Source organism: Mauremys reevesii, linkage group 4 (assembly GCF_016161935.1).
Source record: "Mauremys reevesii isolate NIE-2019 linkage group 4, ASM1616193v1, whole genome shotgun sequence".
NCBI classification, from domain to species: Eukaryota; Metazoa; Chordata; order Testudines; family Geoemydidae; genus Mauremys; species Mauremys reevesii.
Window position 1 is genome coordinate 144040211 of NC_052626.1, and position 25814 is coordinate 144066024.

At 50.1% G+C, this 25814-nt stretch overlaps 1 protein-coding gene across 1 annotated transcript; it reads left to right on the forward strand.

Moving 5' to 3' along the window:
* Window positions 1-10145: 10145 nt before the first annotated feature.
* Window positions 10146-25536, forward strand: LOC120403141 (chondroadherin-like protein). Its single transcript, XM_039533911.1, has 4 exons — window positions 10146-10226; window positions 11055-11960; window positions 21686-22591; window positions 23693-25536. Exons 2-4 carry the CDS (start codon window positions 11058-11060, stop codon window positions 24623-24625), a joined length of 2742 nt encoding a protein of 913 aa, XP_039389845.1. The 5' UTR covers window positions 10146-10226; window positions 11055-11057; the 3' UTR covers window positions 24626-25536.
* Window positions 25537-25814: the final 278 nt, after the last annotated feature.

The window sequence follows — 25814 nt, forward strand, 5'->3', positions numbered from 1 at the left end:
CTCCAAAGTTAGGAAACACCAGAACTAAGGTTGTCGATGCAATCTTATTTCAGTTCCTTTGTGTGTATGCATTATGATTACAGGCTTTAATTACATAATCACATAATGTTTTTTCCACAGGACCCCTGCCTTATTTAGAGCACAGGATGGACAGTGCTCACTGAATTATGGGTAGCTGCTCAATAATATCCTCATCGTTCAGTGTGTGGCCCCAGGCCTGATTTACTGCACACCATCCACCCCCTGCTCTGCTCCCACAGTTATTGATTCCTCCTGGGCTTTTTATGATCTTTTTCAATCTTCCCTCATAGGTCATGTTTTCTAGACCCTTAAACATTTTTGTTGCTCTTCTCTGGACTCTCTTCAATTTGTCCACATCCTTCCTGAAATGTGGTGCTCAGAACTGGACACAATACTCCAGATGAGGTCTAATCAGCATGGAGTAGAGCGGAAAAATTACTTCCCATGTCTTGCTTACAACACTCCTGCTACTACATCCCAGAATGATTGGGTTTTTTTGCAGGTGTTACACTGTTGATTCATATTTAGCATGTGATCCACTATGATTCCCATATCCTTTTCCACAGTACTTGTTCGTAGGTGGTCATTTCCCATTTTTTGTGTGTGCAACCGATTGTTCCTTCCTAAGCTTGTATTTGTCCTTATTGAACCTCATCCTATTTACTTCCGACCATTTCTCTAGTTTGTCCAGATCATTTTGAACATAAGGAATATAAGAACAGCCATAGTGGTTCAGACCAAAGGTCCATCTAGCCCATTATCCTGTCTTCCAACAGTGGCCAATTCCAGGTGCCCCAGAGGGAATGAACAGAACAGGTAACCATCAAGTGATCCTGTCAGAGTTTCCCCCCCCCACACACACACCCACTCTGAACTCTGACATACAGATGAAAGACCCTCTAAGCTTATATTTTACCAGTTTAGGTTAAAAACTTCCACAAAGTATTGCTGCCACCACCAAGTGATTTACACAAAAATTCAGGGGCAGGTCACTTGGAATCCCTATCCCCAAGCTCCTTCACCCCCTTTCCTGGGGAGGCTTGAGAATAATATACCAACCAATTGGTTAGCAATGTGAGCACAGACCAAACCCTTTGTCTTTAGGACACAGAAAATCAATCAGGTTCTTAAAAGAAGAACTTTATTAGTAAAAGAATCACACCTAAAAAAACAGGATGGAAGGTAATTTTATAGGGTAAATAAAAAGATTTAAAACACAGAGGATTTTGGGTGCCCAATTGGAGGTGCCTAGGGCCAGATTTTTCAGGGCACTGAGCATTTTTATAGCACTTTATATATTCAAGCCCAGCTCCCATTGGCCTTAGTTGCAGCTGTGAATACTCAGCACTTCTGTAAATCAGATCCAGCTCTCTGAAGTTGAATACTCAGAAAATGAAGAACATACACTAACTAGTGGCTACCTATGACAAGTTAAATTTAAGTGACTTGCCAGGTCAGCATTCAGCTTCTTTAACCACAAGACCTTCATCTTTCACCTTGTTCACCACATGCCTTCTGACACCCTGGTAGGCCAGTCTGTACTCCACTCTAGTTGCACGTCCTGCTGGGTTTATTAATTGATGGCTCCTCCATGGAGCTGTTGCTGATGTAGAGTTTGCCTCGCCGCACAGTTAGCATAGCCTAACCAAGACAAAGGGATCATTTTAATCTTTTAGAACTGAATAAGGGAAAATACATCAAAATTGTACCAGGAGCATAAATACTATATAACATTACCAAAAACTGGCTACTTATACTAATATACCATAGGTTACCAACTCATTAATCTTTGTGAGCTTGTACACACTCTGCAGTTAGTACCAAATACATTGTTATGAACAAGAGTTGACTCTCCGATATATTGTGTCACTTCAGAGAAGAATCAACCTTTCCTCTCCTTGGCTGTAAGTCCAGCTCCACCCTTGCTGTCCTGTTCTTTCCTTCTCTTCAGCATAGAGACAATGTTCCTGTGACTGTACCTCTTTGCACTGAGTTTATCCACAAGCCAGGTTTCTTCACCTAGTGGGCCTCACTTGTCCATTAGGCACCTTTGAACTATATTTTGTCAACAGATGTTCACACCACCATTCTCTCTGCTCGTGTAACTTAGGTCCTTTGTGGGTGGGCTTCTTGTTTACCCTTTTCAGGATCTCTTTCCATCTAACACAGATCAATCCCCCTTTCCCTCAGTGGCAGTTCCTTCCAGTGTTTCCCTTGAGCCTCGCTTTCTGAGTAAGTCTGTAGATTTTCTTTCCCTTCCCTTCCCTTCTCTCACAGTGCCAGCTCATGTACCCAGGTCTATTTTTTTTTCTGCTTCTCATGACCCGACACCTTTCCTATTTTCCTTCTTCTCTCTTCCCAGTCCCCCACTTTTATTCTCTTGTTCTTTTTGTTAAAAATCACCTCCCCTTCTACCCAAGCACCAGTTCACCCGCTAGCTCCGCATCTCGATTCTTCTCCTTCTGTAACAGCTTTTCCCAACTGCCCCTTTGGGAGGATTCCCAGCACCCTCCCCAGCTCAAGCTGCCCCCTCACTGGCTGTCTCTCTCCCCAGGACAGCGTTCTGTGCTGCTGCATCACAGCTGGATGGTAGCAGTAAATTCCATCCTCTGTTCTAGTTTTCTATACATAGGCAAAGCTCACTCCACAGACAAAATAGCTCCATTATTTTGTATATCCTGAAATGACAATCTAGTCTGAGCTGAATCATGGCAGGATAGTTCAGATTATTCCTAAAGTGTCCCCCATGGTCTATTGTGTAGTGTAGCCTTGTATAATGGGCTTATCGTGTTGTCACATGGAACAGTAATAATCACAGAACAAACACCTTTTTTAAAAGTACTAAAGAAAAAAAAGTACTTTTACAAGCCTAATTTAACCAAATTTTTTATTTTAATTTTTCTTCCCAAGTAGAATTTTTTCTCATAATAGAACAATATTGTTTGGCTCATTATATTTGCATTATGTTAAAAAAATCCACCACCACCACAACATTGAGACCAATACAGATGCGCCTGTGCAGTGGAAAGGGGGAGGGAGGAGAGCAGTGAGTGACGGGGGGAGAGGGGATGAGGAGTAAATGGAGGGTGGGGCCTTGGGGGAAGAGGCGGAGCGGGGAGGGGAGGTACCAGCATTTCTGCTGTACTGTCCAGTTTTGGGACATTGGAAAGTTGGCAACCCTAGGGCCACACTGCCAACGTATACAGGTTTTTTTGGGGGGGGGAACACCCCCTCATTTGCCCCCAAACTCCACCTATGGCAGACCACCTGGGACAGTGTTGTGGCTCATCTTTGAGCCACAGCCCACAGTTTGGGAACCCCTGCTCTAAGACACAGTGGAGAAAAGACTCCAGCATGGTAGGGGAGGCTCCTGGCAGAAGGCCTGGGAGTGGCTGGATGAAGAGTCGAGAAGGATGGATGTATATAAACCTCAAAATATATCAGCTTCCGACTTGGACTTTGATGGCGTTATTTTGTAGCCCTTAATAATAACAAGTCAGCCCAATATGGGAGTTACTGGTTACTAGAAAGCCTCTGAGAAATTACTGAGGAAAGAGAAACTATGGCTGCAGGGCTGTCCCATGCCTCACAAGGGTGCTGTGGAGGCTGTTACACACCCATACAAAGCAGCCTGCAATTTGCGTTATAGTCGCACACAGCCCTTGCCCGGAAGAGCTTATACTCAAAATAGACAAAGGGCAGGACAAGAAACTAGGAACAGAGCGGGGAAGTGACTTGCCTAAGGTCACCCAGCAAACCAGTTTTAGAGCTGGGAATGAACCCGGGTGTCCTGTGTCCCAGTCCAGCACGCTAGTCATTAGACCCCAGTGACTCTCAGTGCTGCACGTGGATCAATACAGATGGATGCTCTTCCCTGTGCTTGGCCCCTAGTCATTCCAAAGCATCAGCTCCGCACAGGTATAAGTATCAGATCACATGATCAGGGCCCAAACATATAGATTAGAGCCCTTCCTCTGTGACTCAGGCTTTAGCTATATTGGGGATTAAGCCCCAATTCCAGCCCTGGTGCAAATCTCCCATGTAAACAGGGGAACAAGTTGTTTCCATAAACCGCCAAGATTTGCACCAGTTTAACTCTGCTTCTAAGTGGGCTCCATCAGTGCAAATAGAAGGCATCTGCCTACCTGGGATGGAAGGCAGGGGGGTAGATTGTCCCACAGAGCACTTAACAGCAAGTGCCTTATGAGGAGCATTGATCCCAGAACTGGGAGGCTGCTTTGGCCTGGCCCTGAATTCCAAGATGACTGAAGAGATTCTGGTTCTTCAACTCCACACCTTGGACAAGGTGGCGCTAACCAACTCCTTTGCACCAACCGCACAGGGCGGGGTTCCCACATGGCCTGCGGTGCTGGAACAACAAGGAACAAATTGCAGAGATCGAGACAGAGAATAACGGGGAGGAACAAACCAATGGCTGCAAATAAATTGGCCCATAATTTTGCCAACCCAAAAAGTTAACAAATGATGAATATCAGAGCAGCTTAAAAATGAGATTTTAAATACATTTTTTAAATGCTGTTGTTTTTATCTTTAGCACTTATTTTTTTCCCCTTGAGCTCTAGGGCTGGAAACATACTATTCTTTTCCCCAAACATAAAAGCTGAGGTTCTCCCGTAAATACATGGCCCCAAGTGCTGGGACTTGAAGGGAAAAAATAGTTGAGTACCACAAAGCTCGTAGTAAAAATCACCAGAGCTGGCAACACTGGGGGTGCAGGGGCGGCTCTAGCGTTTTGGCCGCCCCAAGCAGTCATGCGTGGGAGGCGCCCCGGAGCCGCGGGAGCAGCGGACCTCCCATGGGGATGACTGCGGAGGGTCCGCTGGTCCCGCGCGGCTCGGCTGGACCCCCCGCGGCTGCGGACGGTTCGCGGACGCGGCGGCTCCGCTTGAGCTGCCGCAGTCATGACTGCGGCAGGTCCGCCGGCGCAGCCTGCCGCCCCCTAGATTTGGCCGCCCTAGGCAACAGCTTGTTTTGCTGGTGCCTAGAGCCGCCCCTGTGGGGGTGAAATAGTTGTTTGATGCAAATAAATTGGCCCATTGGGATTACTGGACTGGCTCAGCACCGTGGTCTGTCTAGCCCAGTCTGTTCTCGCTGACAATGCCCAGCACTTGACACTGCAGAAGAAGGTGCAAGAAACCCCACACTTCACAGATTTGTACATTTTAAGGCCAGCAGGGCCTGTTGTGCCCATCCAGTCCAGCCTCCTGCCTAACCCAGGCCAGAGAATCTCACCCAACAATTCCTGCCTCTGACCCAGAGCTGGAGCGGAGCTTTGAGAGAGACGCCCCCATCTCCACTGCCAGACTCCCAGTGATGTTTAGGTTTTCAAAAACGTGTGACTCCCCCACAACACCTGCTCAGTGCAGCACACTGGCCCCCTCTAGTGGTAACTGGCCCATACGGCGGCTGATGAACCGGCTCCGGACTTGGTTTCAGGAAGACCTTTTAGCTCAGGCTGGAAAGGCTTGTGCTTTTTAGCAGTGGTTACACGCAAACAGCAAAACTGGTAATTTAGAAAAAAAACGTAATGAGGAAAGTTTTATGCTGTAGACAAACCGAACAGCCTCCTGAATGACGGGTCAAGCAGGGATGATGAGAACTTGTACGGCCTCAGGGTTCCTACGCCCCAGGCTCGGACAGCAGCTGCCAACTCTGAGTTTTGCATTTGTAAATTTTACCTCATAGCACCCCTCACTCGGCTCCCCTATTCTGAGGGCTCTGTCCCAATAAGCAGGGGGCTCGCTGATAATTATGGTAGGTGGTTTCTGGAGGCCAGTGCCAGAAACCCCCAGTCACCATAACTCCCCTCTGGACAAACTCTTACTTACCAGTAAACCGGTGAATGAACTCAGTTACTATTCAGCTCGAGGTGGCCCCTTTACCCTCCCAAGCACAGGAAAGTCTTATTACCAATCCCAGCCCAACCTCCTTCTCAGAAGCTGCCGAGTCCTGTATCCTCCGAACTGGTAAAGAGACAGTGAGACAAAGTAGCTGGAAACATAGAGTCCCTGATGGAAAAATCTTGAAAGGCCATTCTGGCACCTTCATTGAGACCCCAGAACAACCCCCAAAGGGCCAGATGGCCTCAACTCTCTCTTCTGCCAGTCCTTGTCCCTTGGAGCCTTCTAACAACCCCATGAGTCTTCAGAGTCCTCAGATGTGACATCACTGTCTCATCCACCCACAGGTTTTACTTCCCACAACTATATACACACAACAACTAACTCGGCTGTTTACTTTCACGAGGACAAAGATGCTGTATGTAGCCCCCGTGCTTCCTGTATGCAGCTAGCACCTGTGTGAACAAAGTGTTTCCAATCCCCATGCTCCTGCTGCCTAGAGCGAACGTCTGGGGCTCTGGCAGTGTGGCATCTCTTGGCATCCCCATGGAGCACCCAGTTACCTCTCTGCCTCTGTTTGGGGGCTGCTGAAACAAACCCTTCTCTCTGGCTGGCAGACACCCAGGACTGAGTTCACAGCTAGGGTGATATGCCCTGATCAACACAGTGGCGCTGCTCTCATCCATGTGGGTGGGATTGTCCAAAGTTCTGAAGGCTTTGTCTACACTCAGGAAAATGAATTAATCAAACTTAACTAGAGGTGGATTTGAACTGGATTAGTTGAATTGGACTAAACTTCAGTGTGAATTAAGATAAATCTCATTAAGGCCACGTTTATTCTGAAGGAGGTTCATCCACACAAGGGTTTAATCTGGTTTAACTATTCCAGTATAATTATACTGGATTAATAATGTCTTTAAATGTACCTGCATAGACAAGCCCTAAATGAGTTAGGTGCACAGGCCATGTCCACTTTCACTGGGAATTGTGTTCCTAATTCACATGGGTGCATTGGAAAAGTCCCATCAGTTGCCCGCTCCTGTATAGTTTGAAGAATTTCAAACTCATGTGCCAGGCCCAGCCATCCAATGGTGAGGCACCAACCACCCCCATGCTTATTTCCCTACTCCCCACCATAATCCCCTTTCCATGACAGTGTATCCATGCACCCTGGCCACTGGGGCCCCATTGACTAGTGCCCCTTCCTGTTAACACACTGGGAGTGCTATGTCTGATGGCAAACATGCCCTCTCCCATAGTTCCAGCCCAGTTTGCAGAATCACCCCTCTGTGCTCATCTCTGCTGTGCGTGAAGGTTGGTGCTAGTCTGTTAACAGGAGCCTTATCCCAGGCTCCGTGCAGGAACAAACAACTGACTAGAACGGAGCTTGTGAGTCAACAGATCCAGTCCTCAGCTCTCTCGGGCAATCCTATCATATAATTCAAACTCCATCATGAAACCAGCTCAGTTTCTAGTCCCTGCTGCTCCTATTGGGAGGCTGTTCCAAAACCTCACTGCTCTGATGGTGAGAAATCTTTTAATTTCCATGACATTTAGTCATGGCCAGTTTAGCCCCATTTCTTCCTGAGTCAATGCTGTCCTTTAGCTTCCATAGCTCTTCTCCTTCCCTGATATATTTATAGAGAGCAGAACCCCTCTCTGCTTGTGGTTTATTAGGCTAAACACAACAAGCTCTTCCAGCCTCCTCTTGTAAAAGGACTCCCGAGGGAATTCTGTGTCCCTCTCCCCACCCCCCAAATTATGCACACAGTATTTTAAAATTCTGAACAAATCTGCATATTTGATTTGTCAAGCAATCAATAAATCCCCACAGCATGGCAGTGGGGAGCACAGGCCACTGGCTACACACCCTGCAGCACCAACCCTCCCAAGGACATGGACTCACCACTGAGGCTGCACCTGACCTTGACACAGTGCAAGGGCCAGACCTGGCCCAGAAGCACCATGGGCCCTGCCAATCCACACCAGGCATGCCAAGATAGCAAGTGAGAGGGACAGATTTTGCAGCTTGGGTTCGTAGCTTGTGGCGGCTAACTGGCCAGAAAAGCCGGGCACAAGGATGAGCTGGGTCTCTGTTGGGCATGCACTGATGCCCTTCCATGTTGGCAGCAGAATGTCACCCTTCAAAGTCTTCCATCTGACCCATCCTTTTTGCAGGCTTTAGTTTGAATCCAAAGTCTTGCTGTGTCATGCTGCCTCTGGGTTTGGTGATTGATCACCCGTCATTGCAGACGTGACTTTCAGCCTTGAACCTGGCTTTGATCTTCCTTCTGTTGTTCTTTTGTCCTTTTCTTTTTAAGGTGGACTTTTCTTACTTTGTTTAAGGCTGTTGTCCGCATCTTCAGCCCTTAGTATTTGAACTTTATTTCATCAGGACAGGCTGGGGCTGGAGGTTGATTCTATCACCCATACATACCTCATTCACACATCTAAACTAAACTAATAGGATTACAGCAGGGCTTGCAAAAATGAAGGCTGCAGCAACAAGCCTTCCAGAAAATGGAGTAAGCGTTTTAAAATGGGGTTTGAATTACAATAGTGAACAGAAGTTACAATGTAGGCAAAATGGAGTAAGCGTTAGGCAAGTGTAATGAAATGGTGAACAGAAGTTACATTGTAGGCAAAATGGAGTAATGAAATGGTGAACAGACGTTACAATGATAAAGTGAACAATTAAAAACAATTTAATTAATCAGTTCTACAGTACCTGAGTCCTGCTCCCTCTCCCTGTGTATGAGTGCCAGTATCTGGGGTCCCTCACCCATTTGTGAGAGCCTGACCCCCCCACACACCATGCACTCCCCCACATAGCCGGTTCTGGAAGGGCCTGAACCCTTTATGTGAGTTGGAATCAGGAGGTCCCTGCTGATCCCTGATGCACCCCCCAACTCTCCAATACCTGCTCCCAAAACATCAAAGCACGGACAGGCCAGAGAGCACATCTAGGGGGGAGGAGACAGCTAACCCCGGTGGGACCACACACACAACCCCAGGACTGTAGCCACTGGACTGTGTGTGCTTCTAACCACCCTGCGAGACAGGGGACGTTGCTAGAGGAAGTGAGAGTGGTAAGGATGACAAAGGACAAGCCCTTCCTGCCCCCATTTATCTCCTTGCCCAGACCCCAGTCACTCCTTCCGCAGTTAATAATAACCCCCCTCCCGCCATCTCCTGAGGCAGTTAACCCATGCCATGCTGAGAAGCTGTGGAGCTGGGTTCCCTCACCCCGCGCTGAGACACAGCTCCCCCCTCCAGTGAGGGGGGGGGCTGTTTATACTGGGATCACTGTCTGCCACCGACATGGACCTGAAAGCTGGATCTGGTGTGTGGAATGAGGGCTATTTTATAAGGGAATCTGTCCCCCACCACTGAGATGCCCCAGCCACCCACACCAGAGGAAGCTGCTATTTACATAGGGTCCCTCACCTCACACCAAGAGACAAACAAAGAGACGGTTAAGGGGTGACTTGGTTACTTCTAAGTATCTGTACGGGCAACAAATCTTTGATCATGTGTTCTTCTAACTAGCAGAGAAAGGTAGAACAAGATCCAATGGCTAGAAGTGGAAGCTAGACAAATCCAGACTGGAAATAAGGCCTCGGTTTTGCATGGGGAGAGTAATTAACCACTGGAACCATTTACCAAGGGTCGTGGTGGATTCTCCATCACTGACCATTTATAAATCAAGATTGGATATTTTGCTAAAAGCTCTGCTCTAGGGATTATTTGGGAGCAGGTCTCTGGCCTGTGTTAGCCAAGAGGTCAGACTAAATGATCACAGTGGTCCCTTCTGGCCTTGGAATTTATTAATCTAGATGCAACCACCTCTGGGGAAGGGCACAAAGGCTGTTTATAAAAGGAGCTCTTGCCCAGTGCTGTAATGCAGATGCCTCTGGGGTGGGTCAGCTGGTTGCACAACCATCATTTACCTGGCACTAAGATGCATCCCCTTCCGGAGTATACCTGCTATTTGTATGGGGATCCCTTGCCCAGTTCTGAGATACAGTTTCTGGAGTAGGGCAATAGTTTCTGGAGTGGATCAGAAAGCAGTGTGTAATCTGGCTGGACTCTGATGTGACCTCTATGGGGGCTTTTAATGCCTTGAGAGTAGGAATGGGGGAGGGAGGATCAGTGTCTCTGATGTCACAGGAAACCACATACCCACCCCGCAGCAGCTGCAGAGGCTGATACAGGGGTTGGGCTCAGGATCCCTGATGCAGTCAGTCAGCCCAGTGGGAAAAACTGTCCCCAGAGCAACCTCTCAATCCACAACTGGGAGTGAGGGCGACACAGGTGGGAGAGGAACCCCAGCAGAGACCCCAGGTGAGTCCATAGAGACGGATAAGCATCAGTGAGATGCAGCCACCTCTGGGGTGGAGCAGCTGTTTGTACAGGGAACTCTGGGTGGGGGAAGCTGTTTAATCCAGGGACGTACCCACTCTGGAGTGGGGCACAGGGGCTGTTTACACAGTGATCCCTCACCTGGTGCTGAAGGCACTAAATGCCAGATGTTTTAATCATGCTCCCCTCACGCAGATGCCACTGGGGGACGTGGCTGAAGCAAAGGCGGATGATACAGGCAGGTGGGGACTGGATGTGGTAACTACCTGGCGGGGGGGAGGGGGTCTCCTGGCTGGACCAGCTGCCTTGGCTATAAGGGGAGCAGAAGATACAGGATTAGGTGGAAAGGAAACTACAGGGATTGATTCAAACCTTTTGAGTTTAGTCCAGTCTGGGGGATGGGGAGCAGGTGTGGAGGAGTCAACTTCTTGTAAGTGGTGCTAATGGCAGCTCCCTGACATTGTTACAGCACCATCAGGGTTAGTGTAGATGGTCCCCAGTGTGGTCAGGGTGCAGGTGCAATGACCTCCTGCCTGATGGGACAGAGGGCACTGGGGAGCTAGGGAGCCCTTGTTATTAGAGCCAGTATCTGCCCAGGGGCCCAACATTGTTGCAGCACCAGCTGGGTTGGGGTAGATGGGACCATTGTGGGATAATATCCCACCGGGAGTTGTCCCAGCACTCCAGACTGGGGAGTCACAGGTCTCAGTTAACGTTCACAGGGTCGCTGAGGTGTTGCAGTCTCAGCTGGTTAGTGTAAACACGCCCTGTGATGTCTGTGTCCTGTACATGCTCTTGTCTCCCCTGCAGACCATGCTGTGCCCCACCTCACCTCACCTATCCCTCCTGGCCCTGCTCTCTGTGGCTGGCGCTGTGGGTCCGGAGGAGCCATGCCCGTCTGAGAAGAACATGATCAAGGACAAGCTGCAGGTCAATTGCTCCAGAAAGGGGCTCAGCGTGGTGCCACTTGCCCTGCCCAGGAACACCGGCATCCTGCTGCTCAGCGCCAACCACCTGGCATCCGTCTCCACTGCCTCCTTCCAGCACCTCCGTGAGCTGGCTGAGCTGGACTTATCAGGCAACGCACTGGGTGCGCTGCTAACTGGGGCTCTCCTACCCTCGCTGCAGGAGCTTATCCTGTCCCACAATGCCCTGGAGGTGCTGCCCACACTGCAGGGCCTGCCCGCCCTCACCCGCCTGACCCTGGCTCACAACAACATTACAGAGCTGCTGCCAGGGGCCTTCCGGGACGTGGGGAAGCTGACAGAGCTGAATCTGCAGGGGAACCAGCTGCGGACGCTGCCAGAAGAGGCCTTTGAGGGCCTGGTCATGTTGAAGGACCTGGATCTGTCTGATAATGCCCTGGAGGAACTGCCACGGGGGCTGTTGGCTGGGCTGGAGCTGAACACGCTGTGGCTGTCAGGGAACGAGCTCCGCACTCTGCCCAGCGGCTTCTTCCCCGAGGGGCACACGTTCGCCTATGTCTACCTAGAAGGGAATCCCTGGCGCTGTGACTGTGGCCTGGCCTATCTGCGGGACTGGATCGTGGACAATGACATCAGCATCTACACCCAGGAGCCGAAGTCAAACGGGCTGCTGACTGAGAATAATCCCCGTAGCCCCGTGTGCGATGCGCCCCTCAGACACCACGGGCTCCCTGTCATCGAGTTCCAGCAGGTCTGCGGCAAAGCAGGGGACACAGACTTGGATAGTGAAGGGAGAATTACAGAGGAGGGAACCACTGTGCCCCCCACTACTGTCCCCTCCACCACCCTGCCCTCAACCACTCCCGTGCCCCCCACTACTGCCCCCTCCACCACCCTACCCCCAGCCACTCCCGTGCCCCCCAGTACTACCCCCTCCACCACCCAGCCCCCAACCACGCCCGTGCCCCCCACTACTGCCCCCTCCACCACCCTGCCCCCAACCACTCCCGTGCCCCCCACTACTATGCCCTCCACCACCCTGCCCCCAACCACTCCTGTGCCCCCCACTACTACCCCCTCCACCACCCAGCCCCCAACCACTCCTGTGTCCCCACTACTGTCCCTCCACCACCCAGCCCCCAAGCACTCCTGTGCCTCCCACTACTGCCCCCGCCACCACCCTGCCCCCAACCATCACCACGCCCCTCTCTACTGCCCCAGAACCTGCATCCCCAGCACCCCCACAGCTCCCCAGCACCCCCATGACTCCCACCACCACCCTTATCCCCTCACCTCCCTTCCATACCAGCCCTCTCCACATCCCCCCCTGCCACCAGCCACCCCCTCTGATGGGGGCTCCCCGCCTCTGCACATGCCCCACCCCACCCCCAGCGATGCCCGTGGCTGGGCGTCAGAAGGGCAGGGAGGGCCCCCAGTGGGGCCACTGGGTGCTAGCCCATTGCTGCCTGCTGCACCTGATGCTCTACCTGGCCTCCTTGCTGCTGCTGCTGCTGCCCATGCTGGCTCTCGTGGGCTGGATGGGCTGGGTATATCTGGGCTGGTATCGCCCAGCTCTGAGGGGTCCCCCGGGGGCACGGCTGGTGCGGTACCAGCTGCTGAGAAAGGGGGAGGGGGCAGCGCCCCCCATGATGCATCTCAGCAGCTTCAAGTGCCCCATAGAGCCCCCAACCTTCCGCACCACCAAGGAGCTGCGGATCCACCGCGACCCCCCGGTGCCCTCCTTCCGACGTGTTACCAGGAGGCTGCTCAGTGTGGGGGGGCTGGGCCCCTGGCGGGCTCCCTCCGCCTACAGCCTAGACAGGGGGGAAGCAGCTATCGGGGCTGTCAGGGTGAAATATGCAACCACCACCCTCTAAGGGGGGCAGGACACCTGGGTTTTATTGCTGGGGCTGGGGAGGAGGGTCCTGTGGGCTTGTCAGGACACCTGGGTTCTAGTTCCAGTTGTGTTGCTGTGATCTCACCCACTGTGCACCGGAGACAAGATTCCTCCCACTGCTGCAGTAGATGGGAGGCTCCCTTAATATATGTAGAACCCAGGAGTCCTGACTCCCAGATGCCTCTCCTGCCTCAGACCAATGGGCTCTTTTAACCCTGTATAGCTCCCCCATGCATACACCTGTTGCAGAGGCCAGATCTGGAATAACTGTCCAGAGGGGCAGTTTCCCCCTAAAACCAGCCAGTTCAGGGCTGGCTTGTGCCCTGGCAGAGCCCTGTAGATATTTCCTCCACTCTGTGTGAAGTCTCTGGTTGTTCTTATAATCCACATAAATGTTGATCCTACTCTGAATCCTGTGGCAGGTAGTTCCATTGGCTAGTCACAGAATAAAAACCTTCCCTGGATGCAGCTAGGTCACAGTTCAAAAACACTAGGCTGCTAGTGGTCTTTGCTGGAGGTGAATAATGATGCTCAGTTTTGCATGCTCCCCCTAGATGGGAAGGGCCCCATGTCCTATTCCCTGACCTGTCTGGGCCAGCCAATTCCCCTGCCTTGTGGGTGGATCAGAGACCACATGGTCTAGAGCAAAAACACCCCATATCCCGATCCCCACCACTCTGAGCTGGCTAGATCCCTTCCCCTGGGGTTACATCAGCCAGTGCCCTCTAGAGGGGAAATGCCTAATCTCCCACCGCCCTTAGCCAGCCAATTTCCCACACTGGGGCTGGATTGGAGCTGGTGCTCCCTAGAAAGGAAAGGCCCCATGTCCTTCTCTCCACCCCCATCAGCCTGCCAATCTCCTGCCCTGAGGCTAGATCGAAGCTGGCACCCACTAGAAAAGAAAGGCTGCATGTCCCACTCCCTGCTGCCCTGAGCCAGCCAGTCTCCTGCCCTGGGGCCAGATGGGAGCCAAGGACAGTGCCCCCTAGAAGGGAAATGCCCCATCTCCCAGACCCCAGCACTCTAAGCTGGCCAGTTCCCCCACCTTGCAGCTGATTTGCAGCAGCATCTTATAGGAAAGAGAAGAGTGGATAGTTGTATGATTGTTTAATGGCTTCGAGTTCTGGTTCCATTTCCCATATATGTGTCTGATTTCCCACATCATTCGAATGCACTAAACTGCGGCTAGAGCACTTTCTAATTTCTACTTCCTCTGTAACTAACACACACACAATGTATAACCCAAACCCCATTTCATATGGGAGAGCTCCTTGAGGGTCTTAAAGAGAAATCACAGATGGTTTTGTGGAGATGTGAGGAGTCTACAATTTTTGTTTGTTCTTCCTGTCTTTCAGTGTCAGAGCTAGAGCAAATTACAGTCCAGGTTTTAAGGGGCATTGCTGTGGTATAGGGTCACATGCCAAATCTGTCCCAATGACACAAGAAGGAATCCAGCTAGTTTAGCAGCCAATCCCTGTAACCACACAACTCCTTTGAAGGAAAAGAGAGCTCGTAATATGAGAAGGGGAGATCAAATCAAAGAATTGGCAACAAAAGTTTATCTGGAATGAAATAAAAATGGAGACTCGGGAAGTATATTGTATAATCAGATTTCATTCAAATTTTAGAACATAGTTTTCTCCAATTCTATGGGAGAATGAGACTTCATTATTTAAATTTTTATATACCACAAGGGACATAAACCCACAGGTGGTTTCTCTAATGTAGTGATTATCATCTTGGTCTGACATCTGACAGGTCCCTGGTTTGAAACAAAGCAGAGATGATACATTTTCCTTATTTTTTTCAATTTCTCTTGCTTTAAATGTAGTCTAGTATTTAATGTTTCCCAGATCACTGAGGTCAAAAATCATATTCACATAAGGGAAATGTCATGACTATCCTAAATGGATGGACAATACATTAGTCCATCTTGCTCAGTTTATGCTATTATAGTGGCCGGTAGCGAGTTGAGTGATCCTGATGGATGACTGTAGATAATATTTTCCGGTCATGTTCCCACAGTGACATTCTTGGATGACCAACATCCCCCATCTTTCAAAGGAATAAACTGCTAATATTTGGACCTGAACTTGGAAACCTGGCCTTTAATAACAGGAAGCTCAAGTTTGGAATACATTTTTACAATTGGTATAAGATTCACAATGTCACAATAACTGAAATTGCTTTGTCCTTATCGTTTGCCTAGCATAGAAATAAATGTCTTTAAATGTAAAGGAGTCAAGTTAAATCACTTTTCAGAGTCAATATTTATTTATTTATTTATTTAGCATTTGTGTGTTTGCCAAGCCAAGCAATAGTGTTCTCAGTGGCCAAGTGGAGCTCTCGGAGCTCACTGATGAATTTGGTTGGTGGGCACTCCTCGACAATGTGTATCATTGTTTGATCTGCGCCACAGCTGCAGCTTGGGTTGTCTTGAAGACCCCAACAGTGCCCAGCCCGGAATTGGTTAAGAAGGACCCAATGATGACGTGGCAAGTCAAAGCCAGGCAGGCGAGCAGTAGGGTCTGTGATGAGGAACTGATTGGTGATTGGTGTTAAGCACTACTCTTCCCGCCACAAGGACTCCACCGTCACCTCCTAGCATGGCAGAAGAGTTGCCAATATTGGTTGGACATATTTCTGGAGTTTTTATCACATGATATAATCTTTAATTAAAGATTGATCTTTAATTCCTGAAGACTCCAGGGCATTTCTGGCAGGTTGGCAACCCTATATGGCAGCCTCGACCACAGTGGGTGTTGTGATGAAAGACAGGTGGCTGGTGAGCCAAAAAGGTCTTTGAGCAAGGGCAAGCTTGGGTTAGCATTTACCTTCCCAAGCAACTTGCCAGCTGCAGTCTCCCTCCTGATGTAAGAGGGCTGAGAACTGGAAGCCATGGAAGATAAGTTGGTTGGAGAGTTCCTGTGATGATGCGCATTGTTGAGTTGAGTTGCATATCAAAAAGTTTGGTGTATAAAGATGTGTGTTGTCTTTCATTTCTTAGATTCTGATGCAATGTGTGGCCATTTTGTTTCACTCCTTTCTTTAAAATTTTAGTAATTGCCACAAAAACATTTCTTCTTTTGGAGAGAGACTACATTCATTTAATCTACCCCCACCCCTCCAAAAATAGAGAAAGATTGAAATATTCAAATATCAGTAGAGCCAATATTTTGTCAGATTCCCGCCCCACATCAAGTAGCATGGAGAAGTCAATCCTGCTGTGTTAATTCCCCATAGCATGCAAGGAATATATTGTAAAAAATAACAAGATCTTACCAATTTCAGACCATTCTTTCCCGTATGCTGATAACTGAGCTGACGGCTGATTAGAAGCCATCATTTCTGGGCATGTTATAAAGGGACCTGGGTTTGGATGGGTTTTTTACAGCCCTGCCCCCTTCGTGGCCATCAAAAGGTGTATGACTTGTCTGGTTCTTGGGGATGAGGGTGCTGGATAGGGCAAAGATGTCCCTGTCATGGAGACACAACTCACCTCCCACCAACATCCGTGCGCCATCTCCAAGGGCAGCCATCTGAGATATGCTGTCCATTGATCTGTGCACAGAAAATTGTTTCTCTGTGTAAAATCCGGGAGGGACATGAAATGACCACCTGGTGGCACCATAACCTAAGAAATGAGGGTGACATACTCAGAACTGCACCCAGGCTGAGAACTGATTTCACTCCTGTCTCCTGAAATGAACCATTGGTAATAGTGACTCTCCCCAGGCAGGCAGGGAGCAAAAGGAGCAGCAGGGGCTAAGAAGATGAATTACAAAGGTGGCCTAGTAAAGCATCTGTGAATGGCCTCGAGGGTGAACCAGATTTACTAAAGAGTTGACACAATTTGAAAAACAATTTATGAAACTCAAAGCGTGTTCTTGTCTAATTTGACAGGGGGAAAACTGGCCAAATGCTGAGGAGAACTGATTCCCTCTGTCCAGTTTGAACCATAGTCCTTTAGCATTAGAAAGAGTTTTTTCAGATCAATAGTTTGCTATTGGGATATGTGCCGTAGCGCAACTGGTAGCACATGAGACTTTTACTCTCAGGCCTGTGAGTTTGACGCCCCCCAACACCACCACCATTAGGATATGCCTCTCCTTTATTTTTTTTAAGCAGTTACAAACTCCCACTAAGGAATGGAATTGGAATTTTTTTTATTCCACACAGCGCAGGGCTGTTTCTTATCTATTTTGCTGTGGATTATTCTTGGGGAAGATGGAGAAATCCCCTACAAAAATCTTTGTCTATGTTTAAACTGCCCCAATCCCAAACTACCCCTTTTTGCCTCGGAGAAAACGAAAAGCACTGCCCTCTCTGAGAGTGATGTACCCCCCGGGCTCTGTCAGTAATGCTGAAAGTTGTGCCACTCTGTGAACGTGTTCCCGCCTCTCTCCAGAATTGTGGCATCAGAAGTGGGAATTTGCTTCACTTTTGCACATTAAATAAACTGCTTCTGTGTTCCTAAAAAGAAAATAATGTTTTCTGTGAAAACATCATTTTTTAATACAAAAAGGAGTGACATGAAATAGCTACATGACGGCACCAGAACACCAGGAATGGGAAAGAAGAGGCTGCTAGTCTGCACATTGATTACGAAAAGGGATGGACTCTCTTGTCTGTTCACAGAGAGACTCATTTATTTCTCCAATAGGCAAACTTAAATTTAAACACATTTGTAGGGTGGCTGAAAGGGAATTCAGGGGGGTATTTCCCTCCGGGGACATCGTGCCTGGCCCAGCACTGCTAGTAAAAGGGCTGATGCGATGAACGGGTACATGATGCTATGCAGCCTGCTCATGCATCATCTACTGCTGGAGGAGTGATTTCAATCCCAGCTCTGACACAGGGTGAACAGGTGTCTGCTTCGCTCTTGTTTTAAGGATCTGAGCACTTCAGGCAACGTGGGGATATAGCTCAGTGGCAGAGCTCCTGTTTTATCTGTAAGAAGCTGCTGGGTTTCAATCCCTGCCGTCTTCTGTAAATGCTTGTTTTGATTCCTGTCAGTGGGGAGCCAAAGTCAGGGTTTTTTTTCCTTACTGAGGCAAAAATAAGGTGACAGTAATTTTTTACGGCTGATCAAAGAAGGTTCAGTGATCTTTTTAATCTTTTTTCTAAAAAATCATTGTTTCCTCTAAATAACACCATCAGAAAACAAATATCCCTGTTTCAGCCCCTAATGAGAAACTATGCCCCTATTCTCTACACTCCAGCCTGTCGCTGCTAACATCCCCCACACTGGGGAAACTGGCCAGAGTTTTTCCCTCTTTAGTGCAGTCTGAGTCACACACATTGCCCCAAAGATAAATCTCACAGCACGAATTAGCGAAGACCCATCGCAGCAGAGTCTGGGATTAACCCAGCCCTGAGATTGGCCAGAAGTGAGAGTGTTCACAAACCATTGTCAGATGTCATCTTTTGACTGACAGGCTGGTAAGTAAGTAGCGTGGCTAGCTCAGTTGGTAGCATAGGCACCTTAAGGGAGGTGGTTTTTGGCGCCACATGGGGGGAATTGTGCTTGAATTTAGTCTCCCCATGTAATAGCTCCCTACTATTACTCAGAAAAAAAGCACAGAGAAAGTATCAGAATTTAGAACATTTTCTATCTGGACAATGAGCTAAAAAGCGGCCATGAGGCAGTTTGAGTCAATTTGAGAAACAGGAGAAACAAAAAAAATCCTCCCTCTGTGGGACAGAAGCAGAGACACGAACCATGCCAGGGCGAGGATCTGCTGCCAGCTTGTATCATTCTGAGACACAAGAATGGTCCCAGCTAGATGATCAGACTGGGGAGTTTCTGCTACTGGTGGGGATCAGTCCTATAGAAGCGTCTCTAGACACACTAGACCACCGTTTCTCAAATGTGGCCACCACGGGGTTTCCCTGCAGCCACAGCAGTTTCCTGGGCAGTGGGTGCAAACATCAGCCCCTCCCTGCCTGTTGCTCCTGCATGATCTGCTTCTCTGGAGACACAAGTGAGACACACAGGTGGGGCATACAGTGCTTATGGAACAAGGTGAGGTGGCAAGGAGGGGGTGAGAAGGCGAGCGGCAAGGTGAGCAGTGGGCGGGGTGGGGTGAGTGGTGAGGCGGGGAGGGCCTGGTGCAGAAGTAAGGGGGCGAGCGGGGAGCCAGCAGCAGGGTGAGGAGGATGTGGGAGCGGTCTGGCTGCGAGCAGGGGAGTGAGGAGGTGAGCGGCAGGTTGTGGGGGTGAGAGGAGATGACCAGCAGGTGGGGGACTGAGGAGGGATGCAGGAGATGAGCGGTGGGCAGGCATGAGAAGGTGAGCGGCGGGCGCATGGGCAATGGGTGGAGCTCCCTTTGGGGAGGCTAGCCCCTGACTCGACCCCTTTTGCCTGCCTTCCCCAGGCCCCCCCCCCCCCCCGGCAGCCAGAGCAGCTGGCCAAGGCCCCAAGACCATCCCGCCACACCCACACACCTGCCTGGAGGAGCCCTGAGCCAGCTACAGCCACAACCGTACCTGTCCTCCCCTCCCCAGACCCAAGCCACCCAGAGATGTTTTTCATTATTATTTGGACTTCTATTATGTCAAAGCATTTTTAAATTTACCTCGGAATTGTTATAGAGACAACCACTTTTACCAAAAAAGCAAAAGAAACAATAATAAAAAAGACAAGAATGTGCAAGGCACCTTATTTGTGTTTCTATTCTGTTAGATCCAGTAAAGAATAGAGATAACTGTGCATGATTTTTATTACTGAGTCTGCAAAAAAAACCCAAAACCTTACATAAATAAATTACAATGATTTGGATGTATATATATATGTGCATATTACTTTATTAACTTTAGGAACAATAAATAATTTTAGGAAAAAGTGTCAGTGCCGCAAGCAGCAAGAGCTGGTGGCCACACTCTGAGGCCACCAAAAATTTTGTTGCAAGAACCCGTGCACTAGACTTCCCCTTCCTGCCAGGAACATCCTGTTATCATTCCATTTCTCCGGCCTCTCTCTGCCCTTTCACTTCCACATTCCCCTCCCTATTGCTGGCTGGCTGCAGGGGGGAGGAACACATTCAGCTGCTGATTACAAACTGCGTGGACAAACAATTTCTGCCACAGCAACAGAACTGGGTGCCCTCCATTGCACAAGCTCCTTGTGGATTGGCTTTGATTCTCCGGAGGTCCTAGGGGGCTTTTCACCCTGGAGCAGAGCCTGGCACATCCCTGCGGTGAGGTAGGTGGAGGAACTCGGAGACTGAGTGTGGCACTGGGGGTGCAGGGCTCTGTCCCCAGATGCTAGTTCCTGCTCTGTCCTTGTTCCTCTCTGGGTGAGACCAACCCCTGGTCTGGAGAGCCAGAGCAACCCTCCCATCCCCAACTCCAGCCCAGCATGGGGCTGGGAGCTGGGGCAGCAGCTCTGCAACAGGGACTCTGCCCCCTCTGTGCCCCATGGCATCTGAAGTAGCACCAAATGATTCAGAGGGGCTGCTGCCAGCACTCCAGGGGAAGACTGGGGCAGTGTCTGAGCTGGGAGTCTTACCGTTAGTTAAACCACTGCAGCTCTGTGGGTAGACCAGGCCTCATTTCGCTTGTGCATATTACAAAGTGAAATCATGACCTAACCTTATGTTCTTATGTTCTTATGATGGGTGGTTGTTCCCAAGCTGTGTGTGCGCGATGGTGCAATCTTCATTATGGTACATGATCACGTGCTATTTATTCCACACGACCCCTTGCCTCATCCGGCACACAAAGAGGGTGAAGTTCAGGCTGTTCGTACAACCCAGCATTTCCTAACTCTGAGTACTCAACTTTGGAACCTAAATAACGTTCTTTTCATGTGTTTTTTGTAAGTATTATTATTTGTATTGGAGCAGGGCTATGAGGAGCCCCAGGCATGGCCCAGGCCCATACTGTGCTAGGGGCTGTACAAACACTAAACAAAAATGCAGTCCCTGCCCCCAAAGGGCTCGCAAACTAAGTCACATGTTCCAAGAAGTGGAGACATCGATTTCAAGACAGTTGGTGGAATACAATGAATTGCTCACCCAGCCATGGGTTGAAGCAAGGGCGGAGGATACAGGCAGGTGGGGACTGGATGTGGTAATTACAGGGGGGGAGGTCTCCTGGCTGGATCAGCTGCCGATGGCATAAAGTGAGCAGAAGATACGGGTTTGGGTGGAAGGGAAACTACAGGGATTGATTCAAACCTTTTGAGTTTAGTCCACCCTAGGAGATGGGGAGCAGGTGTGAGGGAGTCAAGTCCTTGTAAGTGGTGCTAATGGCAGCTCCCTGACATTGTTACAGCACCAGCAGGGTTAGTGTAGATGGTCCCTAGCATGGTCAGGGTGCAGGTGCAATGACCTCCTGCCGGATGGGACAGAGGGCACTGGGGAGCTAGGGAGCCCTTGTTATTAGAGCCAGTATCTGCCCAGGGGACCAACATTGTTGCAGCACCAGCTGGGTTGGGGTAGATGGGACCATTGTGGGATAATATCCCACCGGGAGTTGTCCCAGCACTCCAGACTGAGGAGTCACAGGTCTCAGTTAACGTTCACAGGGTCGCTGTGGTGTTGCAGTCTCAGCTGGTTAGTGTAAACACACCCTGTGATGTCTGTGTCCTGTACATGCTCTTGTCTCCCCTGCAGACCATGCTGTGCCCCACCTCACCTCACCTCGCCCTCCTGGCCCTGCTCTCTGTGGCTGGCGCTGTGGGTCCGGAGGAGCCATGCCCGTCTGAGAAGAACCTGATCAAGGACCAGCTGCAGGTCAATTGCTCCGGAAAGGGGCTCAGCGTGGTGCCACTTGCCCTGCCCAGGAACACCGGCATCCTGCTGCTCAGCGCCAACCGCCTGGCATCCGTCTCCACTGCCTCCTTCCAGCACCTCCGTGAGCTGGCTGAGCTGGACTTATCCGGCAACGCACTGGGTGTGCTGCACACTGTGGCCTCCCTGCCCTCGCTGAAGGAGCTGATCCTGTCCCACAATGCCCTGGGGGTGCTGCCCACACTGCAGGGCCTGCCCGCCCTCACCCGCCTGACCCTGGCTCACAACAACATTACAGAGCTGCTGCCAGGGGCCTTCCGGGATGTGGGGAACCTGACGGAGCTAAATCTGCGGGGGAACCGGCTGCGGACGCTGCCAGAAGAGGCCTTTGAGGGCCTGGCCATGTTGAAGGACCTGGATCTGTCTGGTAATGCCCTGGAGGAACTGCCGCAGGGGCTGTTGGCTGGGCTGGAGCTGACCACACTGTGGCTGTCAGGGAACCAGCTCCGCACTCTGCCCAGCGGCTTCTTCCCCGAGGAGAACACGTTCGCCTATGTCTACCTAGCGGGGAATCCCTGGCGCTGTGACTGTGGCCTGACCTATCTGCGGGACTGGATCGTGGAGAATGACATCAGCATCTACATCCAGGAGCAGAGGGCAGACGGGCTGCTGATTGAGAATAATCCCCGTAGCCCCATGTGCGATGCTCCCCTCAGACACCACGGGCTCCCTATCATCGAGTTCCAGCAGGTCTGCGGCAAAGCAGGGGACACAGACTTGGATAGTGAAGGGAGAATTACAGAGGAGGGAACCCCTCTGCCCTCCACTACAGCCCCCTCCACCACCCTGCCCCCAACCACTCCCGTGCCCCCCACTACTGTCCCCTCTACCAACCCCATCGCCCACCATCCTCAGCCAGAAAATCTTCCACCCTGGGGCTGGAAAGAAGCAGTCGCCCCCTAAAAAGAAAAGGCCCCATGTCCTACTCCCCACCCCCATCAGCCTACCAATCCCCTGCCCGAGGCTAGATCAAAGTGGCACCCATGAGAAAAGAAAGAGAAAGAGAAGAGAAATCACAGATGGTTTTGTGGAGATGTGAGCAGTCGACAAGTTTTGTTTGTTTTTCCTGTCTTTCAGTTTCAGAGCTAGAGCAACTTACAGTCCAGGTTCTTAAGGGGCATTGCTATAGTGTAGGGTCACATGCCAAATCTGTCCCAATGAGTCATGACACAAGAAGGGATCTGGTTAGTTTAGCAGCCAATCCCTGTAACCACACAACTCCTTTGAAGGAAAAGAAAGATCATAATATGGGAAGGGGAGATCAAATCAAAGAATTGACAACAAAAGTTTATCTGGAATGAAATAAAAACGGAGGCAGGAAGTATATTGTATAATCAGATTTCATTCAAATTTTCGAACATAGTTTTCTCCAGTTCTATGGGAGAATGAGACTTCACGGTTGATATTTTTGTACACCACAAGGGAGCAAGTGTGAGGGAGTCAAGTCCTTGTAAGTGGTGCTAATGGCAGCTCCCTGACATTGTTACAGCACCAGCAGGGTTAGTGTAGATTGTCCCCAGTGTGGTCAGGGTGCAGGTGCAATGACCTCCTGCCTGATGGGACAGAGGGCACTGGGGAGCTAGGGAGCCCTTGTTATTAGAGCCGGTATCTGCTCAGGGGACCCAGCATTGTTGCAGCACCAGCTGGGTTGGGGTAGATGGGACCACTGTGGCAAATATCCCACCGGGAGTTGTCCCAGCACTCCAGACTGAGGAGTCACGGGTCTCAGTTAACGTTCACAGGGTCGCTGTGGTGTTGCAGTCTGAGCTGGTTAGTGTAAACACGCCTTGTGATGTCTGTGTCCTGTGCATGCTCTTGTCTCCCCTGCAGACCATGCTGTGCCGCACCTCACCTCACCTCTCTGTGGCTGGCGCTGTGGGTCCGGGGGAGCCATGCCCCTCCGAGATGAACCTGATCAAGGACCAGCTGCAGGTCAATTGCTCCGGAAAGGGGCTCAGCGTGGTGCCACTTGCCCTGCCCAGGAACACCGGCATCCTGCTGCTCAGCGCCAACCGCCTGGCATCCGTCTCCACTGCCTCCTTCCAGCACCTCCGTGAGCTGGCTGAGCTGGACTTATCAGGCAACGCACTGGGTGTGCTGCACACTGTGGCCTCCCTGCCCTCGCTGCAGGAGCTGATCCTGTCCCACAATGCCCTGGAGGTGCTGCCCACACTGCAGGGCCTGCCCGCCCTCACCCGCCTGACCCTGGCTCACAACAACATTACAGAGCTGCTGCCAGGGGCCTTCCGGGACGTGGGGAACCTGACGGAGCTGAATCTGCGGGGGAACCGGCTGCAGACACTGCCAGAAGAGGCCTTTGAGGGCCTGGCCATGTTGAAGGACCTGGATCTGTCTGATAACGCCCTGGAGGAACTGCCGCAGGGGCTGTTGGCTGGGCTGGAGCTGAACACGCTGTGGCTGTCAGGGAACCAGCTCCACACTCTGCCCAGCGGCTTCTTCCCCGAGGGGCACACGTTCGCCTATGTCTACCTAGCAGGGAACCCCTGGCGCTGTGACTGTGGCCTGGCCTATCTGCGGGACTGGATCGTGGAGAATGACATCTTCATCTACAACCAGGAGCAGAGGGCAGACGGGCTGCTGACTGAGAATAATCCCCGTAGCCCCGTGTGCGATGCGCCCCTCAGACACCACGGGCTCCCTATCATTGAGTTCCAGCAGGTCTGCAGCAAAGCAGGGGACACAGACTTGGATAGTGAAGGGAGAATTACAGAGGAGGGAATCCCTGTGCCCTGGAGGTGCTAGAGCAACTTACAGTCCAGGTTTTTAAGGGGCATTGCTATAGTGTAGGGTCACATGCTAAATCTGTCCCAATGAGTCATGACACAAGAAGGGATCTGGTTAGTTTAGCAGCCAATCCCTGTAACCACACAACTCCTTTGAAGGAAAAGAAAGATCATAATATGGGAAGGGGAGATCAAATCAAAGAATTGGCAACAAAAGTTTATCTGGAATGAAATAAAAACGGAGGCAGGAAGTATATTGTATAATCAGATTTCATTCAAATTTTCGAACATAGTTTTCTCCAGTTCTATGGGAGAATGAGACTTCACGGTTGATATTTTTGTACACCACAAGGGACATAAACGCACAGATGGTTTCTCTAATGTAGTGATTAGCATCTTGGTCTGATCTCTGACAGGTCCCTGGTTTGAAACAAAGCAGAGATGATACATTTTCCTTATTTTTTTCAATTGCTCTTGCTTTAAATGTAGTCTAGTATTTAATGTTTTCGCAGCTCATTGAGGTCAAAAATCATGTTCACATATGGGAAGTGTCACAACTATCCTGAATGGATGGACAATACATTAGTCCCTCTTGCTCAGCTTATGCTTTTATAGTGGCCGGTAGCAAGCTGAGTCATCCTGATAGGTGACTGTAGATAATGTTTCCTGGTCGTATTCCCACAGTGACATTCTCAGATGACCAACATCCCCCATCTTTGGAAGAAATAAACTGCTAACATTTGGACCTGAACTTGGAAACCCAGCCTTTAATAACAGGAAGCTCAAGTTTGAAATACATTTTAACAATTTGTATAAGACTCAATAATCTGTCAACCTAGTGTTACAATAACTGAAATTGCTTTAGCCTTATGATTTGCCTAGCATAGAAGTAAATATGTCTTTAAATATAAAGGAGTCAAATTAAATCACTTTTCAGAGTCAATATTTATTTATTTAGCATTTCTGTGTTCACCAAGCCAAGCAATAGCATTCTCAGTGGCCGAGTGGAGCTCTCGGAACCCACTGCTGAATTTGGTTAGTGGGCACTCCTCGAAAATGTGTATCATTGTTTGATCTGCACCACAGCTGCAGCTTTGTGGTCTCGAAGACCCCAACAGTGCTGGTTGGCTGCACATAGGCCTTGCCCCATCCGGAATTGGTTGGAAGGACCAGTGATGACATGGCAGGTCGAAGCTGAGCAGACGAGC